We start from the raw sequence: 16,204 nt of genomic DNA on the forward strand, positions 1-16,204 counted from the left end.
TAAAAATGGATTAAGGAAGGGAATACTTTTATTTTCTTCTTGAACCATTGAAACTAATTGACAACCCCCACCCACCCATCACTTACCCCCTAAGCCCTTCACCTTCCTGCCTCTAAATCCAGAAAACACTTCAAATTCTGAATTCAAATGGTTGCAATTCAAATGGATATAAATATCCAGTTGATCCCATATTGCTTATGACAGTGAAAAGAGCGTGCTATTTGCAAGTGATTCTTTTCTGCATATTTCCACTTTCATACACCATGTAAACTTAGCACAGAAAAAAAATAAGCCTCCTTTTTCCACTTTATTAGTACCTGTATAAGAATTTGGCATGTGGAGACACTTGACGCCTAACCACCTTAATGTAGATGAAGAAACACAAAACACATCAGAAACTTATCACTTTACTTCAAAGCAGGTTTTATTAGAGCTGCACTATGTTATATGGATGCATTCCTAGAATTTAATATGGCATTTTTTTTCTTCTCCCATCACTTCTATCCCTTCCATATTGTGCTCATAAGCTGAAGGCAGACGGATGCTGAGTTAAAAAGCACAATTCAACTCCTCACACATCCATGGCATAAAAAATCATATGAAAAAATTTTGTCCTCTACATGTACGTATCATTATTCTCTCCTTCTATTAAGTTTCCAAAATTACTCATTTACCAAAGGTTTTCAAACTTTTGTGAAAATTATCACATGATTTTGGAATTTTAAAATGTTTCCCATTGTTCTCACTGATGTGGGCTATGGGTGGAAGGCTCTTTGTCTCTTCAGAGATAACTAAGTTGTTTGACTTGTGGGTGTGGAACGGTGGGGGGCTGCAGTCCTGCCCTTGGGGACTAGCAGCAGCTCCAGTCCCAGGAAATGTTTAACAATGCGGGGGCTATAAACTTTAAGTATTTAGGGGAAATGCAAAAACCAAATATGCTAAAGGCTTATCTAGAATGTCTGGAGTCCATGCTAAAAGCTTACCTAAGATGTGGAAGATATATGCTAATTGAAGCCTATTGAGAACTGAAACAAAGGGACCATTTGGCCTTTCCTCTCTGTATAAAAGACGTTTGAAAATCTTGTTCGGGGCTCGGGATTCAAACTGAAAGCTCCCGAGTCCGGCCGGCCATCAATAAACCATTTTTCCTTCTCAAAATCATTCCTGAGTCCTGGCCTCTCTATACTCAAATAATTGAACTTCTCTTAAATTCCACAACATCACTAATCGGTATATACTACACTTAATATGTTGAACTTATGAAAGAGGAGTGTGAGTATCATTCTTCTCCAATTGCTATTTTTCTTTTACCCTCAATTCATGGCCACAAACCTATTATTTATGTGTCAACATTCAGATCTACAAGACTTCTTGCCTGATGCCTTACCTCACTGCTAAGGCAGAATGTGGAGGAATGTAGACTCAATTTCAGTGTCTACCACATGCAGCTTTCCAGTATCACAGAAAGTCTGATTCACTAAAATCTAGTTCTGGAGTTCTAATATCATTGCTGCCAAAAAACTGGACTTCATATTCTATTACCTACATCCACTACTCCAAAACATTATTTGTTTTTGCTCCAACACACCAAAATCCATGAATTTTCTAACTTTGGGTTTTCCCATCACCATAAATAATTTACCATAATAATACCTAACAACGCAGGTTTACTGTTTGCCTTGCTAGGCATTCCTTGAAACCTCACTGAATTTCACCTACCGAGACAAGTCATAAGAAAAATGCTATCTTGGGAACTGGAAATTTTTAACATAAATTCCACGTGGTTCATGCCTCAGCATCAACCATCTGCACAAAACAATTGTCTCTCTCAAAAGAAGAGGATCTAGTCCTACCCTCCTAGCCACGCTATCATATTACAAGTAAACTTCAGGGGTCACCTTATTTCCACACTACTAGAAAATAAGAAACAATGGAGCTATTGTATCTATGTCAGTGGTTCCAAACATGGACCAGTTGTGTTCTCCTGGAGATATTGGGCAATGTCATGAGTCATGTTTGAGTCTCATTTTTTGATGGGGTGGTGCTTCTGGCATCTAGTGGGTAGACACCAGGGATGCGACTAACAATCGTACAATGCACGGGTCACAAACAACCACCAAACAAAACCCACCAACCAAACATTATCCTCTCAAAATTATAAATAGGCTCAAAGCCTTGAAACCCTGTGCTGCAGATTGATCGAGACCTTCACAAAAGACTTGTTCAATTCCTAATCCTTAGTCCTGTGGTATGAACCCATTGTAGAGAGAAACTTTAGATATGTTCTTAATTAAGACAAGGACAGAGGAATGGGCGGGCCTTGATCCATTCTGACTGGAGTTCTTATAAGGAAATGGCTGATCAGAAAGAGAGGAGGAGACAGAGACAGATCACCATGTGGTGCAGGCAGAGGATGAACCAACACCAAAATGATACACACTTGAAATGCTGATACCTGGACGTTGGCCCTTTAACCTCCAAAACTGTGAAACAATAATTTCCATTTATTATAGCTGATCCATTCTGTGGTATTTATAACAAAAGCCCTGGAAAACTAAGACATACTGCATCTTTAAATAAGCTTCTATTTGTAGATATCCAAATCCAAATGTATTCTTCTCAGACTATATTCAACATGCAACCTTTCTTCCCCAAACACACACTTAAAAAATTAAGGAAGAGAAAGAGAAAAAGAGAGGGAGATTTCTTTTCCTTATATTATTTGACTACTTTTCATTGAAAACCTCATTTTAATAATAAACAGGCTCTATAACTTAAAATTATTATAAACTAAAATGTTCATGCTATCCCAGTTGATAGAGAATGCAAACTTAGATCATTCCTTCACTGGATACTCAAATTTCGACAATAAAGGAATGATCTTCCTTTACTGAATGCTTTCAGCAGGGATTTTTTTAAACTGGCTCACTTCATTTTCAGAGAAATTTCATTATTAGATATTTTCCTTAAGTCTGATTGATATAGCCTGTGCATTAAAACAAAATTATTTCCAAGAGTACCTAGTCTCCAAGATGGCCAAATAAGTAATATAGGCCCTACAGTCTTTGAATGTTCAGAAGGAATGTGAGACTGAGTGTGTATTCAGGGCTGCCTCCAGACGATGTGGAAGATATGCTAATCCAAACTGGCTTGGATGTGGAGAATATGTAACTCACCGGGAGAAAATAACCTATCTGATACTAAGATCTGAAGAACCTAACCAAAGGTCTGTTTACCATCACTGTTAGTCTTCCTAATCCTATATCCTCTGTATAAAAGGGTCTGGAAAAAGCTGTTCGGGGCTCGGTTTTTATTAGGACAAGAGTCCGCCGAGCCCGGCCGGTCGAAATAAACCAACTTCCTTCTCGGTATTCTCGTGTCCTGGCCTTCGAAACCGCGCCTATCCGAATTTCTCCACTACATGATCTCTTTGTACAGATTTTTTTCTGATAGTATACACTGATGCAATATAATCATCCTGGTGTATTTCATCCTTGACAATTAGATATAAAAGTAGAGTCCCATTCCATATTTACCGCACTCTTTTCTTTACTTTTCTTTCATCCTTTGGTTGAAAACTCTATATTTCCTTCACAAATTCCCTAGAATAGACACTTTGCCTTCCTACGTTAAGGCTACAAAGTTCCTAAATTATTGAAAAAGAATTATTTTGCATCACATTTTCTTTAATACTTTCCCTACATATCTTTGAATACTGGCCCAACAAAACAAAAACAATCTCTCTTCTGCACACCTGGATAACCTGTGCTGAGTAAAGATCTGGGGTATAATTTGCCCTTGATCAAATTTTTCCATTTAAATGCAATGGATTTGGTTGGTGCTCACTAATCTAAGATGTTAATAAAAGGAGCAATTATGTGTGGGCATAGCGGGTATTATATGCAAATTCCCTATATGTTTGGTGCAATTTTTCTCTAAATGTCATTCAAAGACTTCTCTAAAGTTCATTATTACCAAAAATAAATAAATAATGGTTTGTTTAAGTCAAACACATGTTCATCAGTTAGCATAAATTAGTCCCTGGGCTTGGCCTGACTCCAACACTAACTTCAATGGCAGTGCATCTTCCTTAGTGTCTGCCACTTTGTGTGATTTCCATGCCCTAGGAATTACAGAGAGTCAAAATTTATGCAAGGGGTCTGATATAGAGATGAGACAGTGACATCTTTCTCAACAGTCATTGAATTATGATTAGTACTAATTGTGAAAAGGCTTTTGCAATGGACTATTTAAATGTCACACTTCTGGTTGGTCAGTGAGGAAAGGACATTAACATCAAAACCCATAAAACCACCACCCCCTCCGTGTCAGAAAATGAAGCAGGTAACTGGACCAGGCTCTTTTATTCCACTGTCAATTCTGCACTCAATCCTCAGACAGCCGATATTAGGCACCTACCTTGCTTGTTTCCAACTGAAAACGTGTAAAAACACCTGATCATAACCAGACACGATGAAGGTGTTTGTGTACTTTGCACCTTCTACTGTCCTTTTGAGTCTTTCTTTGTAAGTTGCACCTTTCTATCATCAGATTAGTGTTTACTGTCATAATTTCAAAATAACTCTCACCTATCTCTCAAATACTTTAGTACAACTGTTCTTCCCATTAATCTGCATTTTTCAAGTCATAGCAATAATCTCAAATGAACTGATTTCAGTAATTTTTGGTCACTGTTGTTTTTCCAGTTACGCTAATTATCTGAATGTAAAAACACAGAGAGCAATTAACTATTCGTAAATTTTCTTCCATGTAGTCGGTGTTTGGAATGTGGCCCATTGAAAATAATCAAATACATTGGTACAATAAATGAATTCAATCAATTTCCTCAACTTCAAAATATACACACAGAGAAGTATACACAGAAATCACTCCAGATGACATTATAGTTCTCTTCTAACTTAAACATTCCTTAGGTACTTATTCCATGTGCTTAACACCCCTGTCTCATTCTAACTGATCAATAACCTTGGGCTATGTCTTTAATTCATTACTCCTTTCAGCTCTCAGACCCCTTCTCTTACCCTTGTGACTTTTGTCCTAACCTAATGCCCTAATGGGTGTCTTTCTTCCTCTTTTTCCCTCATAACACCATTATAGTCATTAGAACCACAAGGAAAGCCCAGCTCTGTGAGCTCTGTGATTTGCGCCTGGGTGTATGTGGGCCAGACCATGTGGAATATGACAAATAGGTGGATAATGCATGACTTATGATACAGGTACAAGAGGAAATAATGGTAATATATAGACAAAAAAACTAATGTTCATCCGACATACTATTTGTCCAATTTGAAAAGCTGCCCTAACACCCCAGGAGATGAGGTAATCACAAAAAAGCAAAAAAGGATTTGTTAGAAACAAAGAACTGAATTTATTGAGAACATGAGAGTCCCAAAGGTAGGGTGTTATTTACAGTCATCAACACAATCATAACAGAGAAGCTGAAGTGAATGGAGAACGGGCTAACACTTGAAAATAATGAGAGGCAAATATGCAGCTTCTGGCCTCACAGACACCCATCTAATAAATGATCAAATACCCTTCTAAGTAATTGGTGTTTAGAGGTAAAGCCTTAGTTAAGAAGGCAATTTTTTGAATATAGGAATATTGGGTAAAGAACCGTGAATCACAATTTTCCTTACAAGTGTCATTTCAAAAGCCAGCGGTGCTCAGCTGGTGAAATTCTAGCAGCAAGAAGAATAGCATCTTCTGTAGCAAGCTGGCCGGTAGCCACAGCATCCATAGCCAGAGCCGTATCCACAGCCATAGCTGGAACCATATCCACAGCCATAGCCAGTCCCATAGCCACAGCCGTAGCGAGAGCCATATCCACAGCCATAGCCACAGCCATAGCCACTTCCATAGCCACAGCCATAGCGAGAGCCGTATCCACAGCCATAGCCACTTCCATAGCCACAGCCATAGAGAGAGCCGTATCCACAGCCATAGCCACTTCCATAGCCACAACCATAGAGAGAGCCGTATCCACAGCCATAGCCACTTCCATAGCCACAGCCATAGTAGGGGCCATATCCGCAGCCATAGCCACTGCCATAGCCACTGCCATAGCCACAGGAGTTGCCGTAGTAGTTACAACACATGTTTTCAAGATGAGGGGTTTCAAGTGAGTTACAGGAGGAAGGATTTGAAGTGGTGATGGAGTCTACCTCCCCGAGCCCTTTATATACTGTCAGCAATTGGCAGAGCATGCCATCATTCTCTGACTTGACCAGCAAATATGTAAACTATTTTGTGCCAGTCACTCTTGACAACAAAAATTTGCATAAAATGAGTCCATTATTTTGGAGACTCCAGGTTTTTTTAGAAAGAGTCATGCTAATTTGCTCTGACAAAGAATTGTCTCTAGTTAATCACGTGCTCAGAAGCATAACTGATAGCCATTTCCAAAGTTCCTGTCACTAGTTATATAATCCTCTGTAGTAAGCTTTTGGGGGAATTTTTAGGGCTTTGCGTCTTTTCCTCATTATAAAAATGGATTAAGGAAGGGAATACTTTTATTTTCTTCTTGAACCATTGAAACTAATTGACAACCCCCACCCACCCATCACTTAACCCACTAAGCCCTTCATGTTTGTGCCTTTAAATCCAGGAAACACTTCAAATTCTGAATTCAAATGGTTGCAATTCAAATGGATACAAATATCCAGTTGGTCCCATATAGCTTATGACAGTGAAAAGAGCGTGCTATTTGCAAGTGATTCTTTTCTGCATATTTCCACTTTCACCCTCAATTAATGTCTACAAACCTATTATTTATGTGTCAAAATTCAGATCTGCAAGACTTCTTGCCTGATGCCTTACCTCACTGCTAAGGCAGAATGTGGAGGAACGTAGACCCAATTTCAGTGTCTACCACATGCAGCTTTCCAGTATCACAGAGAATCTGAGCCACTAAAATCTAGTTCTGGAGTTCTAATATCATGCTGCCAAAAAACTGGACTTCATATCCTATTACCTACATCCACTACTCCAAAACATTATTTGTTTTTGCTCCAACACACCAAAATCCATGAATTTTCTAACTTTGGGTTTTCCCATCACCATAAATAATTTACCATAATAATACCTAACAACACAGGTTTACTGTTTGCCTTGCTAGGCATTCCTTGAAACCTCACTGAATTTCACCTACCGAGACAAGTCATAAGAAAAGTGCTATCTTGGGAACTGGAAATTTTTAACATAAATTCCACGTGGTTCATGCCTCAGCATCAACCATCTGCACAAAACAATTGTCTCTCTCAAAAGAAGAGGATCTAGTCCTACCCTCATAGCCACGCTATCGTATTACAAGTAAACTTCAGGGGTCACCTTATTTACACACTACTAGAAAATAAGAAACAATGGAGCTCTTGTATCTATGTCAGTGGTTCCAAACATGGACCAGTGTGTTCTCCTGGAGATATTGGGCAATGTCATGAGTCATTTTTTGAGTCTCATTTTTTGACGGGGTGGTGCTTCTGGCATCTAGTGGGTAGACACCAGGGATGCGACTAACAATTGTACAATGTACGGATCACAAACAACCAAACAAAGCCCACCAACCAAACATTATCCTCTCAGAATTATAAATAGGCTCAAAGCCTTGAAATCCTGTGCTGCAGATTGATCAAGACCTTCACAAAAGACTTGTTCAATTCCTAATTCCTAGTCCTGTGGTATGAACCCATTGTAGAGAAAAACTTTGGATATGTTCTTAATTAAGACGAGGACAAAGGAATGGGCAGGCCTTGATCCATTCTGACTGGAGTTCTTATAAGGAAATGGCTGATCAGAAAGAGAGGAGGAGACAGAGACAGATCACCATGTGGTGCAGGCAGAGGATGAACCAACACCAAAATGATACACACTTGAAAATGCTGATACCTGGACATTGGCCCTTTAACCTCCAAAACTGTGAAACAATAATTTCCATTTATTATAGCTGATCCATTCTGTGGTATTTATAACAAAAGTCCTGGAAAACTAAGACATACTGCATCTTTAAATAAGCTTCTATTTGTAAATATCCAAATCCAAATGTATTCTTCTCAGACTATATTCAACATGCAATTCTTTCTTCCCCAAACACACACTTAAAAAATTAAGGAAGAGAAAGAGAAAAAGAGAGAGATTTCTTTTCCTTATATATATGACTACATTTCATTTGAATCCTCATTTTAATAATAAACAGGCTCTATAACTTAAAATTATTATAAACTAAAATGTTCATGCTATCCCAGTTGATAGAGAATGCAAACTTAGATCATTCCTTCACTGGATACTTAAATTTCGACAATAAAGAATGATCTTCCTTTATTGAATGCTTTCAGTAGGGATTTTTTTAAACTGGCTCACTTCATTTTCAGAGAAATTTCATTATTAGATATTTTCCTTAAGTCTGATCTCTTCGTACAGATTTTTTTCTGATATTGTACACTGATCCAATATAATCATCCTGGTGTATATCATCCTTGACAATTAGATATAAAAGTAGAGTCCCATTCCATATTTACCGCACTCTTTTCTTTACTTTTCTTTCATCCTTTGGTTGAAAACTCTATATTTCCTTCACAAATTCCCTAGAATAGACACTTTGCCTTCCTACGTTAAGGCTACAAAGTTCCTAAATTATTGAAAAAGAATTCCTTTGCATAACATTTTTTTAATATTTTCCCTACATATCTCTGAATACTGGCCCAACAAAACAAAAACAATCTCTCTTCTGCACACCTGGATAACCTGTGCTGAGTAAAGATCTGGGGTATAATTTGTCCTTCATCAAATTCTTCCATTTAGCAATGCCTTCCCCCCAGCGCGGGACATGACACCCGGGGATGAGCCTCCCTGGCAACAAGGGACCACTATCAACTACCAACTGATGATGCAACTGGAAAATGACCTTATACGGAAGGTTCAATGCGGATCAGCAGAATATCCATGTCTACATAAAATACCATGACTTTAAAATGCTGTTTGACCTAAAGTAAGGGGGAAATGGAAAGGAGAAATGAGTTTATATGGCTACGAGTTTCTAAAAAAGAGTCTGGAGGCTGGCAGAAGGTTTGCCCTCATGCACAACTGAGCAGAGTCAGAGAGACAGATAAAGCAGATACAACCCCCAGATATTGGTTCCTTTGAGGGCTAAAGAGACCCATGGGAGTTATGGTCATGGCCGATGGGGTTAACTACCAGGGCAGATGGCCCCTCTTTGGAAATGGTGTTTATGTGTGATGAATCTGGACTCAGATGGGATCTCCCTTCATAAGACTTTCATGCTAATGTGCTGGAGGTGCAGTTAATGTTGGGGTTTAAGATATATTTAGGGGATTTGAATCTCTGGACTGACAATGTGATAGCCAGATCCTGAGCCTCAACAGACTCCAGCACCTACAATCTGATTTATTGGACTTACCACACTCAGCTAAGATGGAGTTGAAGAAGGACAACCACCACACCATGGAGCCTAGAGTGATTACAACTGAAAATGGGAGGATTGCATCCAGCATCCAGGTGGAATCTGACCCTCCTCTTGACATAGAGGTGCAATGGACACAACCAATCCAATGTCCACATAGAAGAGGTGGCATTGGATTGGGAAAAGTGGACATAATGGACAAAGGGTATGGGGAAAGGCAGGAAGAGATGAGAGGTGGAGGCGTCTTTGGGACATGGAGCTGCCCTGGATGGTGCTTCAGAGGTAATCACCGGACATTGTAAATCCTCACAGGGCCCACTTGATGGAATAGAGGAGAGTATGGGCCATGATGTGAACCAATGTATATGAGGTGCAGAGGTGCCCAAAGATGTACTTACCAAATCCAATGGATATGTCATGATGATGGGAACGAGTGTTGTTGGGGGGGGTGGGGAGAGGGGGGGTGGGGGGGTGGGGTTGAATGGGACCTCACATATATATTTTTAATGTAATATTATTACAAAGTCAATAAAAAATAAAAAAATTAAAAAATAAAAAAAAATAAAATAAAATAAAAAAAAAATTCTTCCATTTAAATTCAATAGTCTTCGGTTAGTAGCAATGCTTCTGTATTGGTTCAACGACTTGTATCAAATGTACCACACTAATCTGTTAATAAAAGGGGCAATTATGCATGGGTATAGCAGACATTATGTGTGAATTCCCTATATGTTTGGTACAATTTTTCTGTAAATGTCAATCCAAGACTTCTCTACATATAAAGTTCATTATTACCAAAATAAAAAATAAAAAAAAAAGGATTGTTTAAGTCAAACACATGCTCATCAGTTAGCATAAATTAGTCCCTGGACTTGGCATGTCACCAATATATTCTGCCACTTTGTCTGATTCCCATGCCACAGGGATTACAGGGAGTCAAAACTCATGCAGTGAAGTCTGATATAGAGATGAGACAATGACATCTTTTTCGCTAATGTTTGAATTATAATTATTACTAATTCTGAAAAGGCTTTTGTGGTGGAATATTTAAATATTACACTTCTGGTTGGTCAGTGAGGAAAGGAAACTAACATCAGAACCCAATAAAGTATCAGCCCCTCCATGTCAGAATGTGTAGTGGGTAGCTGGACCAGGCTCTTATTCTCACTGTCAATTCTGATCCCAGTCAAAAGACAGCCAATATTAGACATTCACCTTGCTTGTTTCCAACTGAAAATGTGTGAAACCACCTGTACTAGTCAGCCAAAAGAGTGCTGATGCAAAATACCAGAAATTGATTGCTTTTATAAAGGGTATTTATTTGGGGTAGGGGCCTACAGATACCAGGCCATAAAGCATAAGTTACTTCCCTCACCAAAGTCTATTTGGAGTAAGATGGCTGCCAGTGTCTGTGAGGGTTCAGGCTTCCTGGATTCTTACGTTCCTGGGGCTTGCTTTTCTGTGAGTTCAAGGTTCCTTCCTTCCTGGGGCTGGCTTCTCTTTCCTCTGCATGCTGACTTCCCAGGGCTCCAGTTTAAGTCTTCAGCATCAAACTCCAAAATCAAAACTCCAACATTAAAAGCCCCCAACTCTGTTTTTCACCATCCTTTTATCTGTGAGTCCCCACCCAACAAAGGGTGGGGTTTCAATGCCCTAATCATCACTCAGTCATGCCCAGGTACAGATCAGATTACAAGCATAATTCAATATTTCTTTTTGGAATTCATCAATTATATCAACTGCTACACCACCTGATCATAAACAGAACATAATGACTGTTTGTGCACTTTGCTTCTTCTACTGTCCTTTTGAGTCTTTCTTTGTGAGTTGTACCTTTCTGTCATCAGATAAGTGTTCAAATGTCATAATTTCAAAATAACTCTCTAACCTATGTCTCCAATACTTTAGTACATGCTGTTCTTCCCAATAATCTAGTTTTTTCAATTCATAGCAATATACTCAAATGAATTGATCTCAGTGTTCCAGTTATCACTAATTATTTAAATGTAAACACACAGAAAGCAGTTAACTATTCATGATTTTTCTTCTGTGCACACAGTATAAGGGATTGGGCCCAATTAAAAGAATCAAATATATTTGTTGAATAAATGAAATCAATTTCCTCAACCTCAAAATATACACACAGAGATGCATACACATTAATCATTCCAGGTGACAAATTATATTTCTCTTCTAACTTAAATGTTCCTTAGGTATTTATTCTCTATGCTTAACACCCTTGTCTCATTCTACCTGATCAATAATCTTGGATTTTTTTTTTTTAATTCATTCCTCTTTTTCAACTCTCAGATCCCAGGTCCTATATTTGTGACTTTTTGTCACAACCTCCTAAATAGGGGTCTTTCTTCCTCTTTTTTCCCTTCTAACTCCATTATAGTCATTAAAACCATGTGGAAAGCACAACTCTGCAATGATCTGTGATTTGTGCCAGGGTGTGCATGGGATGGCATTGTGGTATATTACAAATATGCAGATAATACATAGGATATGATCCAGGTAAAGAGGAAATGTTGGATAGTGTATCAACAAAAAACCTAATGTTCATCCAACATACTGCTTGTACAATTTAAAAAGGTACTGTAACACCCCACAAGGTGAGATAATCACAAGAAAGCAAACAAAGATTTGTTAGAAACAAAGAACTGGATTTATTGAGAACATGAGCTTCCCAAAGGTGGAGGGTTACAGTCATCAACACAATCACAACAGAGAAGCAGAAGTGAATGGAGAACGGGCTAATATTGGAAAATAATGAGAGGCTAATGTGCAGCTTCAAGCTTCACAGGAACCCTTCTAAAAATGCAGAAATACCCTTATAAGAAATTGGTGTTCAAAAATAAAACCTTAGTCAAAGACATTTTTTTTAAATATAGAAATATTGGGTAAAGGACCTTGCATCACAATTTTCCTTAGAAGTATCATTTCAAGAGCAAACGGTGCTCAGTTGGTGAAATTCTAGCAGCAAGAAGAATAGCATCTTCTGTAGCAAGCTGGCCGGTAGCCACAGCATCCATAGCCAGAGCCGTATCCACAGCCATAGGTGGAGCCATATCCACAGCCATAGCCACTTCCATAACCACAGCCGTAGCGAGAGCCATATCCACAGCCATAGCCACAGCCATAGCCACTTCCATAGCCACAGCCGTAGCGAGAGCCATAGCCACAGCCATAGAGAGAGCCATATCCACAGCCATAGCCACTTCCATAGCCACAGCCATAGTAGGGGCCATATCCACAGCCATAGCCACAGGAGTTGCCGTAGTAGTTACCACACATGTTTTCAAGATGAGGGATTTGATGTGGGTTGAAGGAGGAAGGTTAAGTGGTGATGGCTTCTACTGCTGTAAGACCCTTATATACTGTCAGAAAGTGGCAGAGCATACCATTCATTCTGACTTGGTCAGCAAGTATGTAAACTATTATGTGCCAGTCACTGTTGACAACAAAAATTTGCATAAAATGAGTCCATTGTTTTGGAGACTCCAGTTTTATTTAGAAAGAGTCATGCTAATTTGTGCTGACAAAGAATTGTCTCTAGTTAATCATGTGCTCAGAAGCATAACTGATAGCCATTTCCAAAATTCCTGTCACTAATTATATAATCCTCTATAATAAGCTTTTGAGGGAATTTTTAGGGCTTTGCATCTTTTCCTGTTTACAAAAATGGAATAAGGAAGGGAATACTCTTATGTCCTCCTTGAACAATTGCAACTAATTAACACACCCCCCACCCCCGCACCCTTTACCACTAAACCCTTCACCCTTGTGCCTCAAAATCCAGGAAACACTTCAAATTCTGAGAATTTAACTGGATACAATTCAAATGGATACAAATATCCAGTCAGTCCCTTATTGCTTATGACAGACAGAGAAAAGAGCATGTTATTTGCAAGTGATTCTTTTTCTCATATTTCCACTTTTCCTACACTATGCAAACTTAGCAAAGAAAAAAAAAAGCCTCTTTTTTTCCACCTTTTTGTAGTCATACTAGAATTTGAGATGTGGAGACACTTGAAGTCTAACCACCTTAATGTAGCTGAAGGAACAGAAAACACATCAGGAACAGCGTTTTTCTTCAATGCAGGTTTTATTAGAGTTTTGCATTACGTTATATGGATACAGTCTTATAATTTAATAAGGTATTTTTTTTGTCTCCCATCACTACTCTTCCTTCCACATTGTGCTCATAAGCTGAAGGCAGGTGGATGCTGAGAGTAAAAGCACAAATTCAACCCCTCACACGTCCATGGCATAAAGAAGCATTCAAAAAAATTTTGTCCTCTACTTATATGTACCATTATTCTTTCCTCCTCTTCAGTTTCCAAAATTACTCATTTACCAAATGTTCTCAAACTTTTGTGAAGATTATAACGTGATTTTGGAAATGTAAGATGTTTGCATTCTTCTCATCTGTTCAATATATGCAAGAGGTATGTGAGTATCATCCTTCTGCCATTACTGCTTTTCTTTTACCCTCAATTCATGTCTACAATCCTACTATGTATGTATCAAATCTCAGATCTACAAGACTTTCTGCAAGATGCCTTCCCTCAATGCTAAGGCAGAATCTGGAGGAATGTAGAAAAAATTTCAGGGTCCACCACATGCAGCTTTCCAGTATCACAGAGTCTATATCCCTAAAATCTAGTTCTGGAGTTCTAATAACAAATTTATGCCAAAAAACTGGACTTCCTATCCTATTACCTACATCTACTCTTCCAAACCCAATTATTCGTTTTTGCTCCACCACACCAAAATCCATGAATTTTCTAACTTTGGGTTTTCCGATCTCCGTAAATAATTTACCATGATAATACCTGACAACACAATTTTGTTGTTTGCCTTCCTAGGCATTCCTTGAACATCTCACTGAATTTCACCTACTAAGGACAAGCCATAAGAAAAGCGCTGTCTTGGGAACTGGAAATTTTTAGATAAAGCACATGTGGTTCTTGCCTCGGCATGAGCCATTTGTGCAAATAAAGTTGTGATTAACTCAAAAAAAGAGGATCTAGTCTTCCCCTTATAGCCACATTATCATTTTACAGTCAAACTTTAGGTGTCATCTTATTTATTTACATACTATAAGAAAATAAGGAACAATGTAACTATTGGAATATTTATGTCATCGGTTCTGAAGTGTCCCTCCCCCCAAAAAAATTATCCTGTCAAAAATATCAGTAAAGCCAAGTCTAGAAATCCTGTGTTGGGGATTGGTCAAGACCCCCACAAAAGATTGGTTGAGTTCTAATCTTGTTCTTGTGGGTGTAAACACATTTCTAAAGAGAGAGAATGTGTTAGGATATGTTATTAATTAAGGTGAGCAAAAGTGTTTAAGAGTGGGCCTTCAGCCATTACCTCAGGAGTCCTTTTAAGGAGATGGCTGATCAGAAAGAGACAGAGGAGAAGGCACAGAGAGACAGATCATTGTGTGATGGAGGCAGAGGAGGAGCCAACATCAGAATGCTACCAACTTGAAAAGGCTTACAATTTGATACTGGTTTTTAGCCTCCAAAACTGTAAGATAATAAATTCCTGTTAATTAAACCCACCCTTTCTGTGGTATTATGGCAACAACCCTGGAAAACTAAGAAATACTGCATCTATAAATAAGCTTCTATTTATAGATATCCAAATCCAAACATAAACTTTCTTCTCACTCTATACTCAACATTTAGCCTTTCTTCCACCAAATACACAAGAAAAAAAAAGGGGGAGAAAGAAAGAGGGAGTTTTCTTTTCCTTATCTTATCTGACAAAATTTTATTTAAAGCACCATTTTTTTTTTTAAGATTTATTTATTTATTTAATTTCCCCCCCTCCCCTGGTTGTCTGTTCTTGGTGTCTATTTGCTGCATCTTGTTTCTTTGTCTGCTTTTGTTTCTTTGTCCGCTTCTGTTGTCGTCAGCGGCACAGGAAGTGTGGGTGGCGCCATTCCTGGGCAGGCTGCTCTTTCTTTTCACGCTGGGCGGCTCTCCTCACGGGCGCACTCCTTGCGCGTGGGGGCTCCCCCACGCGGGGGACACCCTTGTGTGGCACGGCACTCCTTGCGTGCATCAGCACTGCGCATGGCCAGCTCCACACGGGTCAAGGAGGCCCGGGGTTTGAACCGCGGACCTCCCATATGGTAGACGGACGCCCTAACCACTGGGCCAAAGTCTGTTTCCCTAAAGCACCATTTTTATTGTAGTCTCTAAATTTGCAGTTACAACCTACTAAAACTTTCATGAAATCCAAGTTTGTAGGGAATGCGAATTTAGGAGGATCATTCCTTCTACTGGGTACTCAATTGTTGACAGCAAAGGAAGGAGTGGTCATCCAGTAGTACATTGAATGCCTTCAACAGGGAGTTTTTTAAAACCGGCTGATTTCACTTTCATAAAAATTTTATTATTAGATATTTTTCCTGAAATTGAGAAATATTTGTGCAGATATTTTTTCTGTATTGGTCCCTGTTCTAATCTAATGAAGCAGATATATTCTATCTTTATCAATAAGTATACAAAAGGTAGGTCCCCATTACTTTTAATTCCTTATGCTTTCTTTCATTTTCTATCATTCTTCAAGTTGAAAACTCGATATCTATTTCACAACTTCTCTGGAATAGACACTTTGCCTATTGCCAAGCACCACATTCAGACTACAATGCTCCTAGATTATTGAAATAGAAATCAATCTTTCTCACATTATTTCTAATACTTTTCCTTCAAATATCTGAATAGTGGCCTAACATGACAAAAACAATCT

The 16,204-nt window shown here is 38.7% G+C and overlaps 2 protein-coding genes across 2 annotated transcripts; both read right to left on the minus strand.

Annotated features, from left to right (window-relative positions):
- Positions 1–5,702: 5,702 nt before the first annotated feature.
- Positions 5,703–6,119, minus strand: LOC101432790 (keratin-associated protein 6-2-like). Its single transcript, XM_004468637.1, has one exon. The coding sequence runs from the start codon at positions 6,117–6,119 to the stop codon at positions 5,703–5,705; it is 417 nt and encodes a 138-aa protein (XP_004468694.1).
- A 6,293-nt stretch (positions 6,120–12,412) lies between these two features.
- LOC101433236 (keratin-associated protein 21-1-like) lies at positions 12,413–12,733 on the minus strand. Its single transcript, XM_004468638.1, has one exon. The coding sequence runs from the start codon at positions 12,731–12,733 to the stop codon at positions 12,413–12,415; it is 321 nt and encodes a 106-aa protein (XP_004468695.1).
- Positions 12,734–16,204: the final 3,471 nt, after the last annotated feature.

Source organism: Dasypus novemcinctus, chromosome 4, assembly GCF_030445035.2.
Source record: "Dasypus novemcinctus isolate mDasNov1 chromosome 4, mDasNov1.1.hap2, whole genome shotgun sequence".
NCBI classification, from domain to species: domain Eukaryota; kingdom Metazoa; phylum Chordata; class Mammalia; order Cingulata; family Dasypodidae; genus Dasypus; species Dasypus novemcinctus.